An 18,535-nucleotide genomic window follows, 5' to 3' on the forward strand; every position below is an offset into this window, starting at 1 on the left:
CTGAAACAAATAATGCAATATATGTTAAGAAAAGAAAAAAAGAAGAAGAAGAAGGTAGCGGGAGGGGAAGAATGAAGCGGGGGAAATCGGAGGGGTAGACGAACCAGGAGAGACGATGGACTCTGAAAAACAAACTGAGGGTTCTAGAGGGGAAGGGGGTGGGAGGATGGGTTAGCCTGGTGATGGGTATTGAGGAGGGCACGTTCTGCATGGAGCACTGGGTGTTATGCACAAACAATGAATCATGGAACACTACATCAAAAACTAATGATGTAATGTATGGGGATTAACATAAGAATAAAAAAATTAAAAAAAAAAAAAGGAATGTGATCTGAATACAACACAAGAAGCCAGGGAGAGCCCGAAACGAGGAGGCGATGGAACATCCGTGTGTGTGTGTCTGTGTGTGTGTGTGACGAGCTGGATGTTCATGATGAAGCCGTGGACTCCTACACGCGCTCATACAAGTTAGAAGTCCTGCTCCTTGGCAGCGACGCGGGCTGCTGTAAGCCCCCCGTCCTCGGGATGCTGTGGCTGAGGCTCCACACTGCAGCAGGTTGTTTGGAAGCACATAGGCTGCCGAGGTCCTTCTGCTTCTATGGCTGCGTGTTACGTGATTCCTTGTGACTTTCTGTGCTGTCAGGGAGGATGCTAGATCTGGATGGGCATCAAAAAGCTGACATAAAGCAATATGTCATTTCCTTCCCGCGGTCAAGAATAGTCACAAACTATATCTGAAATGATATTCAGAGGCTTTAAAAATTGTTTTCCTGGACTTGAATGCAACATGCAGAAATACAAATTAACTCGAATCTTTTGGTCACCTGGAGATCGTTCTATCAAAGTCCGTTAAATTCAGGACAAAGTCGGGTGTTGAGTTTCTGTAGAGTGAACCATTTATGAACGGAACAAAACCTGCCAGTGGGATCTGGTTATGACTAATCTGACCCCGCTCATGGGCAGGAAGGCCTGAGAATGGTTTGCATAAGTCCGTCCCAGGAAGGCTTCTTCACAGACGCTCCAGAATTTCCACGCTGTGGTCAAATTTTCTGGTTTGTAACAGGTTTCACTAGGGGCAGGGCCCGTTTATAAATTGGAAAGACATTTGTGGCTGATTGAGAAAACACACCAGGGGCTCTGGTAGACGAAAGGAGGTTCTCCTGACATCCCTTTTTATGGGTCTCCTATTTGGGGTCAGTTAGAAGTGATAGTCTTACCTCACAGTGGTATTGCTGAGGTCTTTGTCCAGAGACCCCCATACACAAGGCCACCGTGGACCCTATGACGGAAATAATCAACTGGAAATGACTTTTTCTGTCTCTCTTGGAGCCAAAGAAATGCTTCCTGTGATGTAAGTGAGATCATCTTACTCTAATGGTGGCCATTACCACACTGGTAGCTGGTGGAGCGGAAGGAGATGCTCGGAAATTCTTTGGGTAATGTATTGGATGTTTTTTATAAATAGATAAAGGTAACAGTAGACAAGTGTGTGATGTTTGCTAAGAATTGTTTTGTTTTGTTTACCCCAAAAATGAAACAGACCAAAAACCAAAGAATAGTTTTCAAAGCCATTCTGAGCATCTACCAGTGGGAATCTAAAAGGACCAACCTCTGAACGAACCGCAGTGTCAGGAGCCAGAGGGTAGACAGATGCCCGCAGCCAGGAGGGGGCTGGCTGCTTTGATTGGAATAAGGAAGTGATTTGCTCAAGGGCAGACAGTGTTCAGAAGAATCCGCATAAGGACGTTGCACCGGAAGACACATTTCATTTGTTATTGGACAATGTGGTGGGAAGAGAGGGACAAGGCGACAAGCCATGTGTTCTTTCTCCCGGCTGCCAGTTCCTTTGTGAAGGCTCTGAAATGGTTTATCTTTATCAGTTGAGTTATGGCATCTGCAAAAGACTCAGAAGCACCTGGAGTAGCCTGTAATTTGTGTCAAATAACAGTTTAAAGTAAGTCTTTATGGATGCATCATAGGCATAGAGAAAAGTGTGCAAATCTTGAGCCACGGCTTGATAGATGATCGTAAACTGCACATGTGGCAGTGTTACTAGTATCCAGATTTAGAAATGGAACATAACCAGCATCCCAGAAGCCCAGCACCCTTCCAGTTACTGCCCCTGCCACCCCCTCCCCCAAGCGTGGCGCCGTCCTGGCTTCTTGCAGCATAGATTCATTTTAACCTGTTGTTAAGCCTCGTGAAGCCAGATCGTAGAGAACGTCCTCGAGTGCCGGGCATGCTGGTGGTGAGAGTCACCCGTGTCCATTCTCGTTGCTGTTGACTGTGACCAGTATCTATCCCTCTTCTGTTGGCGGGTGTCGAGTTTAGTTCCAGGGTGTGGCTGTTATGAATATCGTTGCTTTGAATATTCCCTGCGTGTCTTTTCCTGAATATTTGAACACACCTCTGTTGGAAAGGAAGTTGCCATGTTGTCGGGTGGGTGTACGTACAAACTTAGTGAAGCTCGCTGGAGATTCCAGTTGCTCCATACCTTTGCCAACGACTGTTTTGTTTCTCGCTGAGCCATTCTGGTGTGTGTGTGGAGTAGTGTCTTATGTTGGTTTCCCCGATGACTTGTGAATTTAAATTCCTTTTCATTTATTTATTGACCATTGATTTTTGCCCACTTATGAAATGCCTGTTAAGTGTTTGTCCACTTTTTTTAAGGTTCTCTGCCTTCTTTTGTATTGATTTGTATGCATTCTTTATATATTCTGCATTAAAGTCCCTGGCTGGCTATATTTATTGGAGATATTTTTCCTACTTGGGGAGTTACCTTCTGCTCTCTAACAGTGTCTTTTGGTGAACCACAGTTTTAAATTTTAATATAGTGTAATACTTACCAGTTTTTTTTATGATTACTGCTTTTTGTGTCCTGTTTCAGAAATCCGCTTGCTCCAAAGTCATAAGAAGTTCTGTGTTATTCTTCTATAAGCTTTTTCGTTCTGTTTATGAGATTGAGACTTGTGACCCATCTGAAATTGGTTGTAAGATGGTGTGAGGTGGGAATCAGATGGATTGTTTCTTCCAGTGACTAGCGTCATTACCAGATCCTCATGGCGCAGCAGTGTCGTCTGCTGTAAATCAGTTTATATGGTTTATGTTCATTTGATTCTGGTAATGACAGCTCTTAAGAAAACAAACAAAAAAAACACTTCCAAAGTTCTTATAGCTTGTGTCTAATAACTTTTCATGGTAAAACTACAGTGTTTTTTATTTTAAAATAATCATTCATAATTTCAACGCTGATACTGTTACAATTTTCATTTTTAGTTATATTTCTCTTCTATTCATATTATCTTTTCTGCATAGAATTTTATATTCTGTTTTATCTGTGTCTAAGTAGTCTTCAGAATTCGATCTGTAGTATGGTATTTTATTGCCAGATGCAGTGTGTTTAGCATATTGCTAGACGTTTAGAATGTTCTTACTTATAGTGATGAAAACTGCTACCCTGTAGAGATTTTATTGACCTGTCATTTTAGAAGAGGGCAGCAAATGAGAATGGATGTATCAGTTTGGGGCCCCGTCTTTACGTGCTTTCACTTCTTTTTAAGCTGAGTCTCCCATCAGTGCAGCCTCTAGTACCGATTCCTTGGTCCTTTATTAGGGGACTTAATAGCATATCAGTGCTACCAGCTGCTTTCATTTATTATAAAATTAGAGCCCACTACTACTATAATGTAGTGGTTTTCTCGGAAATTCTTTGGGTAATGTATTGGATGTTTTTCATAAATAGATAAAGGTAGCAGTAGACAAGTGTGTGATGTTTGCTAAGAATTGTTTTGTTTACCCCAAAAATGAAACAGACCAAAAACCAAAGAATAGTTTTCAAAGCCATTCTGAGCACCTACCAGTGGGACTCTAAAAGGACCAACCTCTGAACGAACCGCAGTGTCAGGAGCCAGAGGGTAGACTGGCTACTGAGTGTAGCCACTCTAAAAATTAGTGATAAAAATTCACTAATATTTAAAGTGATATATTCTTCTTTCATTCATCCATGAAGTGATCCGTCCCCAGGAACAATGCTTTGAAAGCTGCATGAACTGGCAAAAGTAACTGGTTTGCATTAGGATGACCTATGTTTGCTTAAAATCTAGTTAACGTTCTAGTATTGTTTCTTTTCTTCTTAGGAATTACCTTTCTTCTGGTATCAATGACTTGTACCTGAGCCGTAGTAACCGTGCTTCATCAGGACATGGACACGTGGCGGTGGTCTCAGACATCTCAAACTCCAAGGCTCAGGGACTGAATAAACTATCAGCAATAGTGTGACTGAGCTTTCAGAATGCTCTAGGGGCACTTACAGTAACAAAATGCGAGAAAACCGAATGCGGGGTCTTGGTCTTCGTTTCCATCTCCTCCATGGTGGCCAGCACAGACCTGTAAACCTAAGTGGTCAACAGATATTTGTTGACATAAATCAAAACGCACAGGAATTATATGAAATATTCCTTCACCAACTGTTTTGCTCTCTACTCTTAAATAAATCATGATATATGAGGTTATAAGGTACTGTAGGACCCTCTAAATTCTGTAATTACTAAATTGGCTTTGAAGAAAATATTAACCATTGGAAAAATGATCATCGTGAATGGTAGAGGACACAGTGGTGGGGTCAGGTGACACAGACCCACATCTAATGCCAGGATGGCCTGTGAGGGGGTCTGGAGATTAGGGTCTTTGCGGAACTAAGAGGGAACAGGGCTTTCAGTCCAAGGCTATTCAGACGGCTCACTCTCAGAACCTTGATTAACCTCAAGAAGCATTCCAGCTCCCCATCAGATAGGAATCCAAAACTCCCTCAGCGGATACCAGGCACCAGGGAAATCCAAGTCGGCGGTCCAGGGGTGAGAGCATAGTTCCAGTGTCTAGGACATAAACTGACTAATGCAGATGTAACACATATGCAGGGTAATCGCAGGGTTTATTGCTGTATGGTGAAACAATGCAAGCATTCAAGGCACAGAAGCATCTGAAGGCTGGTTTTTGTTTTTTTTTTAAATCATCTGGTTAAAAAATTTTTTTATGATCATAAAAATAGCATATAATGTAATGAGCATCCACCTAAAAATGAAATTCAAAGATAAAATAATCTACCTGCTTACCTAATTTCAAAAACATCAATACAGTTACCTTTGCTGTGATAGGATAAATAAAAGAGTAATGATCTGCAGTGAAATTTAGTACATTGCAGCATGCAAATGCTCCAGCTTACCCTACCGATGGCATCATCAAGTCAGCAACTCGCAATCACCGGGAGCAGGTGCGGCTTGATGCAGATATATGGTACTGATGACTCAGAGGCCGCGAGTGGCTGTCGATAACACGGTGAACAGCTCATTTTCAGAACAGAAGTCCTGAAAACTCAATGTATATTAAATTGTGAAGAAAGTACTTCGTAATTAAAAGGGAGTTAGATTTAAGCTCAGGGCATTAGAAACAGGTTTGTCCAGCAGAATACTCAGAAGCTGTGCGACCTGGGGAATTCCTTGAGGGGGACGTTTGCACACATTGCAAGACCCCTGGGCCCTGGCCCTGCCCTCTGAATGCCAGCAGTAGACCCCAGCCAGAAGTGCCCCCAGGAGAGACCTGATCACCTAAATGTGTCCCCCTAGAGTCGTATCACTGCTTGTGGGGTGCTGCGGGCGCACCGCTTTGCCTGTTGCCAGCACTGTGGGAGGTATACAACTGGAAGCCAGACTGGCGACTTGCACGGTCCAGGCGTACTTTGCTGAATGTCCACACTTGTTCTCCCGAGAGGTCGTGACCATCATTTCTGTCTCCAGTGCAGAAGACCTACTTTTTCTGCACCTCTTTACCAAACCTGTGTTCTCTTCGGACTTACACCACTTGTACTGGTGTGAAATACCATCTCTTTGCCTTAATTTGCATTTACCTTGTTATTATTTAGATTAAGATTCTTTTTTATATGATTTCTGACTGATCGGGGCTTCCTTTTCTTTCAGTCACCTCTTGGAACTGCTGATGTTCTTCACCTGTATTGCTAGTGGGTTGTCTTTCTCATTGATTTCTACAGTTCTTTATATATTATGCTTACTAATCCTTTGTCTTTTAAACATTGAAAATATTTTGTAACTTTTAATTTTGGGCATTTTTGTGATACAGTTCTTACAATACAGTAATAGTTACCAGTCTTTAGTGTGTCATCTTGTGTTTCGTGCTTTCAGTTTTTATGTTTCACTCAGGTCTTCGATCCCTGTGAAATTTATTATTCTACATGCTGCATGGTAGAGGTGTGCATATTATCGTTTCCATATCATTAGCTAATTTCTCAGTGATGTTCTCCCAGTGGTCCCTCCTTCCCCCAGGGCCGCCCCTCGGTGACATCCGGGTTCCCACATACATGGTTCTGGGCTCTTCGCGCATTTTCTCGGCCGTGTAATCAGACACACCGCCATTGCTACACTGTCTGTACATTGGTTTTCCTTCCGTTGTGTTACTTTCCCAAGAACGGACCCTTGCTTATTTGTCTTCAATGTGACCCGCAGCGCAGAGCTTCTCTGGCTTCATGTGCATCCACGTTGTCCTCCGTTTTCTTCCCTGGATCATTTCAACCAGGATCTGTTGTGCGCCTGTGACGAAGTTGCCATTTCATCCAGATGTGACTCCGCCTCCTGCCTTTAATTGGAAATATTTCGAGTTTAAACATAAAAAGAAATCTGGTTATAACTTCCTGGTTGTGTAAAGTCGTATCTCTTTTCTTTCTTTTAACCTGAAAACATTTCCAGTGTTGTTTTAAACGGTACTAGGCATTTTGTGCTTTGTGCTTTACTTAAATCATTTGAGTTGAAACGTATCTCAGAGGAGCATCCCATAAAACTGTATTACTATGTAAAATATAAATGTAGGTCAGTGGGCCAGGATACAAAGCTCATACCTGGATCTATGAATATATGAATTTTATGCCTCAAAGGAAGTTATTATAACCTTCTTTACAGTTAACCAGTTAATAGTATATATAAAAAAATTAAGCAGTTCATACCATATACCAAAAAAAACCCCGAATTGGTCACCAACTTTATTAATAAAACAACAACTACCATAAACACCATGCAGGGTCCCCGAGAAGTGGAAATAGTGGGCTGAAAATGGTGTGCAGTCCTGCTTGCCTGCAAGGCCTCTGCGGTGGTGACTGGTCCCTCCCTGGGCCCCCAGTGATGCCGTGTCCCCCACGCTAGAGTCGCCTCCCACCACACACACACACAGAACTGTCCTCATGTTCACGTGTTCATTGAAAAAACTTCACGAAATGCATTTGTGCCCCTGTCCTTAAAACAAAATCATCAAAAAAAGTACAGAAAGTTGGGGCGCCTGGGTGGCTCAGTTGGTTAAGCGACTGCCTTCAGCTCAGGTCATGATCCTGGAGTCCCCGGATCGAGTCCCGCATCGGGCTCCCTGCTCGGCAGGGAGTCTGCTTCTCCCTCTGACCCTCCTCCCTCTCATGCTCTCTGTGTCTCATTCTCTCTCTCTCAAATAAATTAAAAAAAAAAAAAAGTACAGAAAGTTGAATAAATATTCATTAGTTTTTTGAAAGCACAACTTTATAAGCTTTTTTTTCTCAGTACTCGATTATTATTTTTATTTTTTTATTGTTATGTTAATCACCATACATTACATCATTAGTTTTTGATGTAGTGTTCCATGATTCATTGTTTGTGCATAACACCCAGTGCTCCATGCAGAACGTGCCCTCTAAGCTTAGATCCCAAATAAAAAAGGCTCAGAAAAGGTACTAGAGAGAAAAAATAGACACAAAATGAAAAGAGAAACTATAGTCTGGAGGGAAAAATATGATGAATCACAATGTTTATCCCATAAAGAATATACAAATGTATACAATGACGGGGACACTTAGGAACCTGAAAGAAGGGTAGAGAAACACTTTGAACAGGTAATCCTCTGCTTAGCTGTCCACGTCTGAAATCCGGATCTGAAATCTGGATCTTAGCCTCGTCTCTTCTTCCCGGCTCCAGAGTCACTGCCAAGGCTGCCGGCTCCGCTTCGGGTCTAGTTCGCCCGCATCCGCCCTCCATGGAAATTCCAGGTGTGACGTGGCGCTCGAGTCCCCTAACGCCCTGTGTGTGTCCTCGGCAGCCTCCTGTCTGCACTGCTGTTGTTGTTGTCCCTCTGTGCTGCGGGCCCCCTGCACGCTGCCGGCTCCCGGAACACGCTGGGGCTCCGCGCTGGGGCCCGGGCTGGGATTCCCTCTCCCCACCGTCCCCTTCAGCCCTTCGCGTGGGTTTCTGCTCCAGCAGGAAACATTATTTTGTAATACATTAATTACGTGCTGCCTCCTTTCCCCTAGGCTAGCCTCTGGAGATCCTTTTTGTCCCGGTTTGACACACCAAGAGATAACTTAAGGGCTTTTTTTTTTTAACTGATCCTTTTTATTTGCTCAGAGATAGGCTATCAGGCAGCATGTAGTGATCTGTTCCACTTCCAGGCCTGAGATGGAATTTCTTCCACTTTTTTTTTTTTTTTTGAAGATTTTATTCATTTATTAGAGACAGAGAAAACATGAGTGGGGTGGGGGGAGAGGGAGAAACAGGTTCCCCGCTGAGCAGGGATCCCGATGTGGGGCTCGATCCCAGGACCCTGAGATCATGACCTGAGCCGAAGGCAGACGCCCAACCGACTGAGTCACCAGGCACCCCTTCTTCCATTACTTTAATCCTAGACCTCCCTGCCCATGTCATTCCCTGGGGTGGGAGCCAGGCCCTATGGCGTCAGTCTGTTCCTGCAGGAGTGGAGGTGGTCTGGCTCCCTCAGGATTGTTTCTTGGGGCATAAACTGAGACTCCATTGTGACACCCAGTTATTACTTCTCCCTGGTGCAGGACACTGCAGGGCAGCTTCTACCTGTTCTCTAATATAGACAAAGACAGCAAGCCTCCACATCTCTAAAAAAGGTATTTTTGATTCCTCAGGTATTCCTTTTTCTCCTTACCGTAGTCTCTCTTCTGAGAATAAGGCCCCCCGGTCTTGATGTAACTTGCCAAAGAACTATTATTAACTGGTTATCAGCTCCATCTGTCCCTACGAGAAGAAGAAATTCTGACCGGTGATGTCACTGTTGTAAGATTTTCCCCGGGGGCCTCTCGTAACACCAAGAAGCTAAAGGGCAGTTGATTTAATAGACTTGCTTAGCGTACTGGGGAAACTTGACCAATCCTCTGAAAACCTTAGCTAAGCAATATTGGTCCATTTTGGAGCTATTTATTACATTAGCCAAGGAGGCCTGGAAAAGGCCTTTGATCATATTTTATATTCATGTACCTACCTGCCTACCTACCTCCGTGACAAGTTATAAAGTGCATGGATCCTCTGTGATACCATCTCTGTAGTTGAGTCAAAGGGGGAGGAATCTGAGTTTCGCTGAAAGATACAGAATAATGGCATGAAACTTTAGGCAGAGGATATGGGCTTCTTTGGCATCCAGAGACAGAAGGACCTAGATTAGAAGGTGGTCTTCCAAAACCAGTGGTTCTCTAGATTCGCACCACCCTGGAAACCTGTACTTAAAAAAAAAAAAAATTTTTTTTTTTTTTAATCCAGTTGATTCTTGAACGACACGTGTTTGAACTGTGTGGGTCCACTTATATGTGGATTTTTTTTTTTCAGTAAATGAAGTACAGTACTGTAAATATATTTTCTTTTATGATTTTCTTAATGATCTTTTCTCTGGCCCACTCTTTTGTAAGAATTCAGTGTAGAATATATATAACACACAAAATATGTGCTAATCAGCTATTTATGTTATCAGTAAGGCTTCTGGTCAACAGCAGGCTATGAGTAGTTAAGTCTGGGGGGAAGTCAGAGTCCCACACGGATTTTTAACTGCGCAGGGTTAAAACCCTGTGTTGTTCAGGGCTCGGCAGGTCTGTGGTTCAAGGATCTGAATCCTCGTGTCCCTTCTGAGGTCATGTTCACTGTTCTCACAGGCCTGAGGCTCTGTAGGCATCCTTGGTGTGTAACTTGCACTTACTTCGGTGATTTAAAGGAAGGTGTTAACTCAGGTGGATTAAACAGCTGAAGAGGAACAAGTTGATGGTTCTTGAGCAGTAATGTTAAAGTTGGCTTGAAATGAGACCGTGGAAGTTAGGAGACCATATTCTAGCTAGAGCATTAACATGTTTTCCCACAAAGTGTTTTTTCTTTTTTTTATTTCCAGTACCATTTTTATACCAGCATTGAAAGTGCACTTCAGCATCCAGACTTCCCTGAAGATAGTATTGCTGTTCTCTGTGCAGATGGTCAGTGGGTTCGGTCCGTAGGAAGCAGTGTTAGAACTCTGACAGTTTCACTGTCTTCCTGCCCGCCTGGGTGACCTCGTCCTAGACTCATTCAGCCTGTGCATGTGGGGAGTTTCTCAGAGCAGAAGAACATTGTCAGCAAAGGGCCCATCCGTCTCTCAGCCTCCGTATTTCCAGTCTCAGATCGTAAAAGATGCTCCTTGATACTGTTTCTGGAATACTTTCTAAAGGGAGTTAGAGAGAGCCTGGGAAAAAATTGGGTCCTGACAGCGCTTGTACGATGCTGCTCTTTGAGGAAGAAGACTTTGAAGGGGGTGGTGGACTGGCCTGGCGAGGGCCTGCGGACACGGTGCGGGGGCTCAGCGGTTTCTTGTGTGTTACCTGTCACCCCAGCCTGGGAGCCAGAGTCCCATGCTCACATATATAAGTGCACTTGTAGGGGGAAGAGTTAGGACCAGAGAGGACTTGGATCATTTCTCTTCAACCAGACGATACTTAACCCATGTTCGTATAGAAACAAGCTAGCTTTCTGGGTGTTACCCCATGTTCCTGCTTCCTCAGCCTGTTTTCTCCCTCTCTCGTATTTAGATCATATGCCTTTTTTGTGATAAACATTACAAAAAAAAAAAAAGCTTGTCCTCTCTTTAGTCCTTCAGCCAAATCGATGACATGCTAATTTCTGATTTTTTTTTTCCCCCTGAACTGTTACTTGTTCTGTCCCCGAAATTCTGAAATGATTCTCTTGAGGGAACATGTCCTTTACCCCCCTCAGCCCCAGTTGAAAAATGCCTTAGCAGATGTCCTTTCTGTGAAGAAAGTGTTTCTACGTAATTGCTATCACTGTGACCAGAACAACAGAAGTAAAAGAGAAAGGATAAAAAAATTGTATGGACATTAGAATGGTAAATTATGTGTGCCTGTGGGGGCAGGGCAAGAGGGAAATACATCAAAACGAAAACTGACAGTCTTAGGATGGTGTGATTCTGGGTATACTTTTAGTTTTTCAAAATTGTACTTGATGTCATTTGAAAACAAAAAGGTTCTTTTAAACTGTGTTTTTGCATAAATATCAGGTTGTACACTCAATAATTATTTGGTAGTATTTCAAGAAATTCTCAAAGTGATTTTTAAATCTTTTTTTTTTTTTTTTTTTTTTGTGATTCGCCCAAATAACCTTAATGGTCCCTTTCCTAAATTTTAAGATTGTATTTTAAAATAAGTAAAAATGGTGACACATAATACAGGTGGTGGATTTTTTTTTTACTATCTTTGGAACATTGCTTTTTCTATAAATCCTTAATTTTGACTAGGAATACTGTGGTATTGACTTTTCTCTTTTCTGTTTTTGGGGAAATTATAGTCATGTTCATAAATCTGGACATATCTAAGTAGCAAGAATAGATTTGGTAATTTGAGGAGCAGAGTGCAGCCCAGACGTCCAGACAGACAGCGTTCATAATATGCTGGCCATCTGCAGTCCGCATCCCTGGTGATACAGAGGAAAGACTGGCCTCTCTCGTTCTAGTAAAACCACGTGCTGTGTGTGCAGCAAGGACATGTGCGCTGGTCAGAGGGAATGCAGGGTCTGGCCTCAGGGGAGATGATGTTACTCGCAGTAGACTTGGTGGGAACTGGGGCAGACCCAGATCTGTTCCATCGTCGTTTAACTAGTGGGGGGAGGTAGCAAGAAGCTGGGGCCGCTGTAGACCTGTCTGGGTGCTGGGCCAAGAGGCACGGTGATAAGAAAGTTACACCTTGGGACGCTTGGGTGGCTCATTCAGTTAAGCGTCTGCCTTCGGCTCAGGTCATGATCCCAGGGTCCTGGGATTGAGTCCTGCATCGGGCTCCTTGCTCAGTGGGGAGTCTGCTTCGCCCTTTGCCCCTGCTTGTGCTCTTTCTCTGTCTCTCTCTCTCTCTGACAAATAAATAAATAAAATGAAATTAATTTTAAAAAAAGGAAAGAGAAGAAAGTTACACCTTGACCAGATAAATACACAGATGTACAGGGACTAAATTTAGTACCTTGGAAACCTCAGTCTGGGGAGGGTCCCCTGCATAAGAAAGGTCTAGAAATCATGTCGAGCTAATGATGTTTAGTGTGAGTCAGAAAAGGCTTCAGAGGATCTGACAGATGCCTTCAAAATCCCGAGGGTGGTCGGTGAATGTGGAGGCATGTCTTGTGAGGTCCTCTGGGGAGCCAGACTGGGCATGTGTAGCCATGGGGTGAAGACCGGTGTCCGCGTGATGGAAGGAAGATTTCCTTGTGCTTGGAGCTCTCTCTTAAGGCATCAGGTGGTGAATTCTGGAGGTGTTCAGCAGGGGACGACAGAGGTCTGTCCACACTGTGCAGTCCACCAAGAGGCCTCGCCACTGCCTCCTGAGTTTGTGTGCCGGAAGCTTCTGTTTCAGTTCCCCTCACAGACTGAACGTTGGGTTGTGTGGCGTCCATCACCCCTGTCCCTTCAGATCAGGGTGTCAACCAAAGACAGCAGCTTCCTTTCCTTTGCTGTTTCTGAGCTCAAAATGGAGATCTGGAATGCTGATCGAATGTCCCTGCCCCTGTTCCCTGTGCCCCCTTCCCCTTGAGCGGGTGGCCTGCCCTTCCATGCTCTCCCCAATCTTTACCTTAGCCCAGAAGCACAAAAATGGCCTTGTGTGTGTAACTCGATTTCTTCTAGAATGATGTCTGCTCTTACTGTGGATGTGAGGCTCAGCGCGCCTCTTTAGCTCTCCTGTGCTCCCATCCGCTGAAAGACCGATGCCCTCCTGGAGGGTCTTAGGCAGCCATCTCCGGGAGCCTGAAGTGGGGAGGATGGTGGGAGGGGGTGGGAAGGGGGCCAATGTCCTCTTCTAAAATTGGGGTGGTATGAAGGGTGACTTGGGTTGGGTGCTCTGTAGCAGCCTCAAACTTGAAGTCTCTAAATGCCCTTGACCCCTTTGCAAATATTTGGGAAAAGAGATTATTTCTGTAGAGATTCATCTTCATCAACTTAATGTATTTTAAAAACTAAGAGCTACAATTAGAAATAATTCGTATTTTCAGACATATGTATATGGACACGATCACTTCTGTGATCAAAGTTAGGGATGTGTTAGCCCAGTTTGATGTAACCATGTGATTTGTGCATCTGGAAAACAGTAGCCCACAGAATTCTTGTCTTTTTAACAGCAATTAAATAGCATCCAGGTGTGCTGGTCGGCCTCGTTCCTTGCCACGTTTTTAAGTGTGTCTCCTCCCTGACCCATATGCTGTGTTGATGGTCTTATTTTTCTAATGTCAGTTCTGAACTGATCACCCTTTATTGACCGCACAGATCTTTTCCTTCCTGCAGGCATAGGGGGCCTTCAAGACTTCGTGCTCAAGTCGGCGACTCTGTGTAGCGTGCCATCTTGCCCGCCGTTTATACCGCTCAGCTTCGAGGCTACCCCTATTGTGAGGGTTGCTGTTGAACCGAAGCACCCAAGTAAGACAACTTTGTTTTTAAAAGCCTGTGATGTTCATGACACCTTGTAAATGTGTGCATTTCGTACTTGGTTCCTCACTATTTGCTTCAACAGTGTGCTGTGGGTTTCCCTCAGTCACAAAATGACATCACTATAAATAAATATTTTCAAACATCTAATTTCATTTCATTCATGTGTAATAGGAGGGATCTTCCCGCATGGGTCCCTGTGTACCACCCACTCACCAAAGGTGGTCTGACCTCTGCCTTAGGAACATGGTACATTAGGCACCTTCTCCCTGGGGAGCCTGGATCCTGCTTGAGGGCAGAGACAAGGGCATCTGTGCAGCCACATGACTCCTGGCCTGGGTGGTGCCTCAGCAAAGCTCATGTTTTATGTACTTGTTTTAGAATCTTAGCCCATGCTTCTTGCTCCAGAATCTGTCATATGCTCTTCCCTGTAGCGTTGTAGATTATCTGGGCACAGAGCATTTCCGGCCTGTTTAGAAAGCACTTCCTGCCCCACCCGCACATGGCAGGCCATGTAATAACCAGTGCTTCGTCTTTGGTCTACACCGTTTGCCTGACCAGTCCTCAGTAACTCTTGGATTTAGCTCCCCGTGACTTCGCTAACCCGTATTCCCGGTGCTCGCTGGTAGGTCAGTGAAGAATCTCCAGACTGTGCTTCCAGGGACCCAGAGGACAAACGCTGTCAGGTGGTAGTTCTCTGCCAAGATGGAGGTCGGTCCCGTTGCCCTTGCACGCGCACACCCCTCCTCGCCCCAGAGCCGGGGCCTTCCGAAAGCTTGTCTCGGCCTCATGTTCCACCAGATGGCCTTAGCATTGAGGCTCCCTGGGGTCCTAGAGCAGACACTTGGAGGACCGCATCTGTGACCTTTGGGCTCAGTCCTGGTGAGCAGCCATTTTCGTTGGGCCCCGGAGCTGAGCGTCCTTTCGGGGCCGCCATTGTGGACCACGGTGCGGGGTGGCTGCATGGATTTACCCTGTTCTCTCTAACGCCGGCTTCCTCTCTGGGCCTTCCTGGTTTGCTCTTCTCTTCCACTGCCAGCCTGGCTCTGGCTGTTGTCAGCTGCTCCAGCCCGTGTACATACAGGACAAGGAAGTTTAATTGGAGTTGTGGCACTTGAGTCTGGCAACCGTAGCTCATTCTTAGGCCTTTCTAGTAGGACTCCGTTCTTCTCTAGTCCATTTAGATCTAAACGTTTAAAACAGAGTAAGGAAATAATTGATCATTCAGACTGTGATGTTTTCGTAGACATTTATAATCTTTGAACTCTGGCGGCTGTGTGCTGCTGGCCCTAACGGGCAGCCGAAGCGACTTCCCTGCGGTGTGGCGGCAGGAGGACAGGGACCTGGTGCCCGGCCCCGCCCCATCCCGTAGCAGACGCTCAGTAAGGGTGATTCCCCTCCTTAAATGAGGCAGTGCAATAATAGAATGACTTAGGATGATCCATCCGGATGCCAGAGTTTTCCTCATGTCTGTTTCATTAGGTTGTTCTGAACTTTGTAAAAAATAAACTACACTGATTGAGAAGGAGCACCCAGTTCTCTTCGTAATCTTAAAAAGAGCGTTGCCCCTCCTCCCACCACATACATTGCTTCTGCTGGACTTGCAGTGCGTGTTCTTGCCTGTATTACCGCAGGCCATGTGCCCACATGTCTGTGTCTGAATTTTATACGCACTGTTCTGTCTTCTTGCTGTTGCTACAAGGCCCATCTCAGTGCACATCGAGAATGCCTGGGACTACTTCTAACGCTGTGCTCACTCCTGTGAGGCCTCAGGGGGCAGGTACTGTGACTTTACTCTGCCCTGGTCCCTCGCGCCCCTCCTTACTGTGGGGCAGAGCCCCTCTCTCCGTGGATGCTGTGTCTGCCGTGGATGCTGACCGCTGGGGTGGCCACCCTCTTGGACCCAGACTTCCCAGTGCTCCTGCCCCCGAGAGCCACTGGGCGGACGCGCTGTGTACTTCATGGGCTGCCTTTGCTAGATCACAGGGTCCGTTTTATTTTTTTTTTTTTCAAAGATTTTATTTATTTATTTGACAGAGAGAGAGATAGCGAGAGCAGGAACACAAGCAGGGGGAGTGGGAGAGCGAGAAGCAGGCTTCCTGCCGAGCAGGGAGCCCGATGTGGGACTTGATCCCAGGACCCTGGGATCATGACCTGAGCCGAAGGCAGACGCTTAACGACTGAGCCACCCAGGCGCCCCAGGGTCCGTTTTAAAATCCAGTTAGCAGTTGATATACAAAGGTTTCCTTGGAATCCCGATGGTAAGTATTTGTCATGATCTCAGTTTTTCTTATATTATTAAAAGATGTTGATTTTTTATCTTTATCAGATCATTTGGTAGATTTTTAAGCAGGTTAGGAAAATCAGCTTCCAGATTTAATAAGAGGTTAAATAGACGTTGTTTCTGCCAACAAAATGACTATCATTATAAATAAATATTTTCAAACATCTAATTTCAAAATGTTGTCTCCGTAGTCCAAGTTTTGTTTTGAGAAAGTTTTTTCTTGGCTTACTGTTAAACTGTCACCTTTACCATGAGGAGGTAGATTTAAGTGTATATGCCTTTTTTTTTTTTTTTTAAAGACTTGGTAATTTGGCAAATGGGGAGCTGGCAAAAAGCTTTTTCACTTATTTTTTTATCGTTCCCTTTGTGCTTTGTGTTATTCGTGTTATCAGTGGTTTTTTTGCAGGAATGCTTTTCAGCCATGCTTCAAATTCTGTGAAGGTTAAGTTAGTTAACGCTAGGTAATATCCGTAAGTCCACTTAATGAGGCAAAGGAAGACCACAGTATGCTGAAAAGGAGCACACGAGGCTGCCTGTGGCCGCCGCACGCGCGGTGGGGTCCTCCGGTGCCGTGCGTCCCACGTGTGGCTCGTGGCTGCCTGAGCTGTGTGGGTGCTGAGCCCCACCCCGCGCTCCAGAGCCAGCAGCGCCCTGAGCTCTGGGCCCTGCCTCCCCGTACCTGCTGCTCTTCTGTGGGACAGGAACAGCACTCATCCCGGCCACATAATTAGAGTTCCTCCATGTGAAGGACCTGTGGCACGTTGCTAGCTAATGTGAAGTGTTAGTTATCATCAGCCAAATAGATACGGATAAATAAATGGATCTGGAACAGACGTATTGAGAACCCCTGACGGCAGAGAGGTCCGGTGGCTTTGCTTTGTGGCATGTTGAAAACCACGTGTTGAGGGAACCCTTCCTTCAAGTGTAGAGGTGAAACCAGACGGCACAGAAATCCCTCCGAGGCCAGGGTCACTGCTGAAGCAACAAGGAGAGACTTGCTCTGCTTGAATGGACAGTAGCTGCTGAGTACACGGGAAGGCGTGGAAAAGCGGTTAAGCCCGAGACGTGGGCCAGAATCCTGTGGACTGTAGGGAAAACAGCCATGTGCCCGAAGCGCGGGCAGATGGAGTGTGGAAGGTGCCCAGAGCTCAGTGGGCACAGTGGCCCCAGCCGGAGGGCAGCTTTCTCCGAAAACGCACGGTTCTCTCAAGCAGGCTTGTAATGATTGCTTTAAGCATGTGGCTTTGGCTTGAATACCATGTGAACTGGTTTTTTGTTGTCATTATTTGTCTATTTGTTGAGTCTAACTCTTCTTTGGGGGAGAGTTCTGTTACATTTATAGGTATAGAATATGTATGTTCGTATAAAATTCAGGTGGATTCACACATACGATGGTCGTAGTTTGTATTTGCTGTGTGTTTGACGAAGTCGTATAGACCAGCTTCGGGGGTCCTGACGGTAAGCTTCTGAGGGTCTCCTGTTAGCTATCTGTACTAATAAATTCGCAGGAGACAATTTTCCTCACATGGCTGCATTATTTGGAAGAGTTATTTTAAGAGTTTATTTCATTTTACTTTTCCCTTCGGTGACCACGGGCATCACCTTGCGGTTTGATTATTATTAGTCCTTACGTTGCACTGAATCAGCCTTCATCTTGTTAACCTAGGTGAAATGCCTCAGCTCGTCAAAGGAATGAAGCTCTTAAACCAGGCTGACCCCTGTGTCCAGATTTTAATTCAAGAAACGGGAGAGCACGTTTTAGTCACGGCGGGGGAGGTCCACCTTCAGCGATGCCTGGATGACTTGAAAGAAAGGTAGGTTGGTGGTAGTCGGGGGTAGGGTTGGGGGGTCGGTGCGTCCAGTGGATTCTGTGTTCCACTGGACAACCGTGGCTAGTTTTTGGAGAAAAACAAAAGGCCCTCAATTCAAGCACGAACTGTTACTGTGCTGTTGGATCATAGATTCAGTTTTTAATGACTGACACTTTACTTCTGTACTTGAATAATTTTACATTTTTAAGCTTGAATCATACAATAGCTTCACATGTGAGTATCTTCCTGTGAGCGTACGCACACGCATGTCAACAGAACACAGTCCTACGTTGTGAGCTTAGAGTGACTGGGACAGACTTCTGTCCTTCCTGATGTCGTCTCCACAAGGTTCACCTTCGGGAAATCTTCCCATTTCTCCATCCTGGTGATGGGACCTGTCCTAAAGTAGGCATCCCAGATCACGTTTTGTCAGTAACACTTCTCCTCTTTCTTTCTTTTTTTTAAAGATTTTATTTATTTATTTGAGAGAGAGAGAATGAGAGACAGAGAGCACAAGAGGGAAGAGGGTCAGAGGGAGAAGCAGACCCCCCGCTGAGCAGGGAGCCCGATGCGGGACTCGATCCCGGGACTCCAGGATCATGACCCGAGCCGAAGGCAGTCGCTTAACCAACTGAGCCACCCAGGCGCCCAACACTTCTCCTCTTTATTCCCAAGCTGACGTGTGTTT

At 45.2% G+C, this 18,535-nt stretch overlaps 1 protein-coding gene across 1 annotated transcript in view; it reads left to right on the forward strand.

Annotated features, from left to right (window-relative positions):
* The window catches only part of EFL1 (elongation factor like GTPase 1), an 83,933-nt gene that overhangs the window by 41,262 nt on the left and 24,136 nt on the right, over positions 1 to 18,535 (forward strand). Inside the window, exons 13-15 of the mRNA XM_081831895.1 lie at positions 8,001 to 8,071; positions 13,612 to 13,743; positions 17,703 to 17,850. Of these exons, the coding sequence (XP_081688021.1) occupies positions 8,001 to 8,071; positions 13,612 to 13,743; positions 17,703 to 17,850 (351 nt within the window). The remainder of the gene's footprint in view (positions 1 to 8,000; positions 8,072 to 13,611; positions 13,744 to 17,702; positions 17,851 to 18,535) is intronic.

Source organism: Leptonychotes weddellii, chromosome 9 (assembly GCF_054177405.1).
Source record: "Leptonychotes weddellii isolate Sample4059 chromosome 9, ASM5417740v2, whole genome shotgun sequence".
Lineage (NCBI taxonomy): Eukaryota > Metazoa > Chordata > Mammalia > Carnivora > Phocidae > Leptonychotes > Leptonychotes weddellii.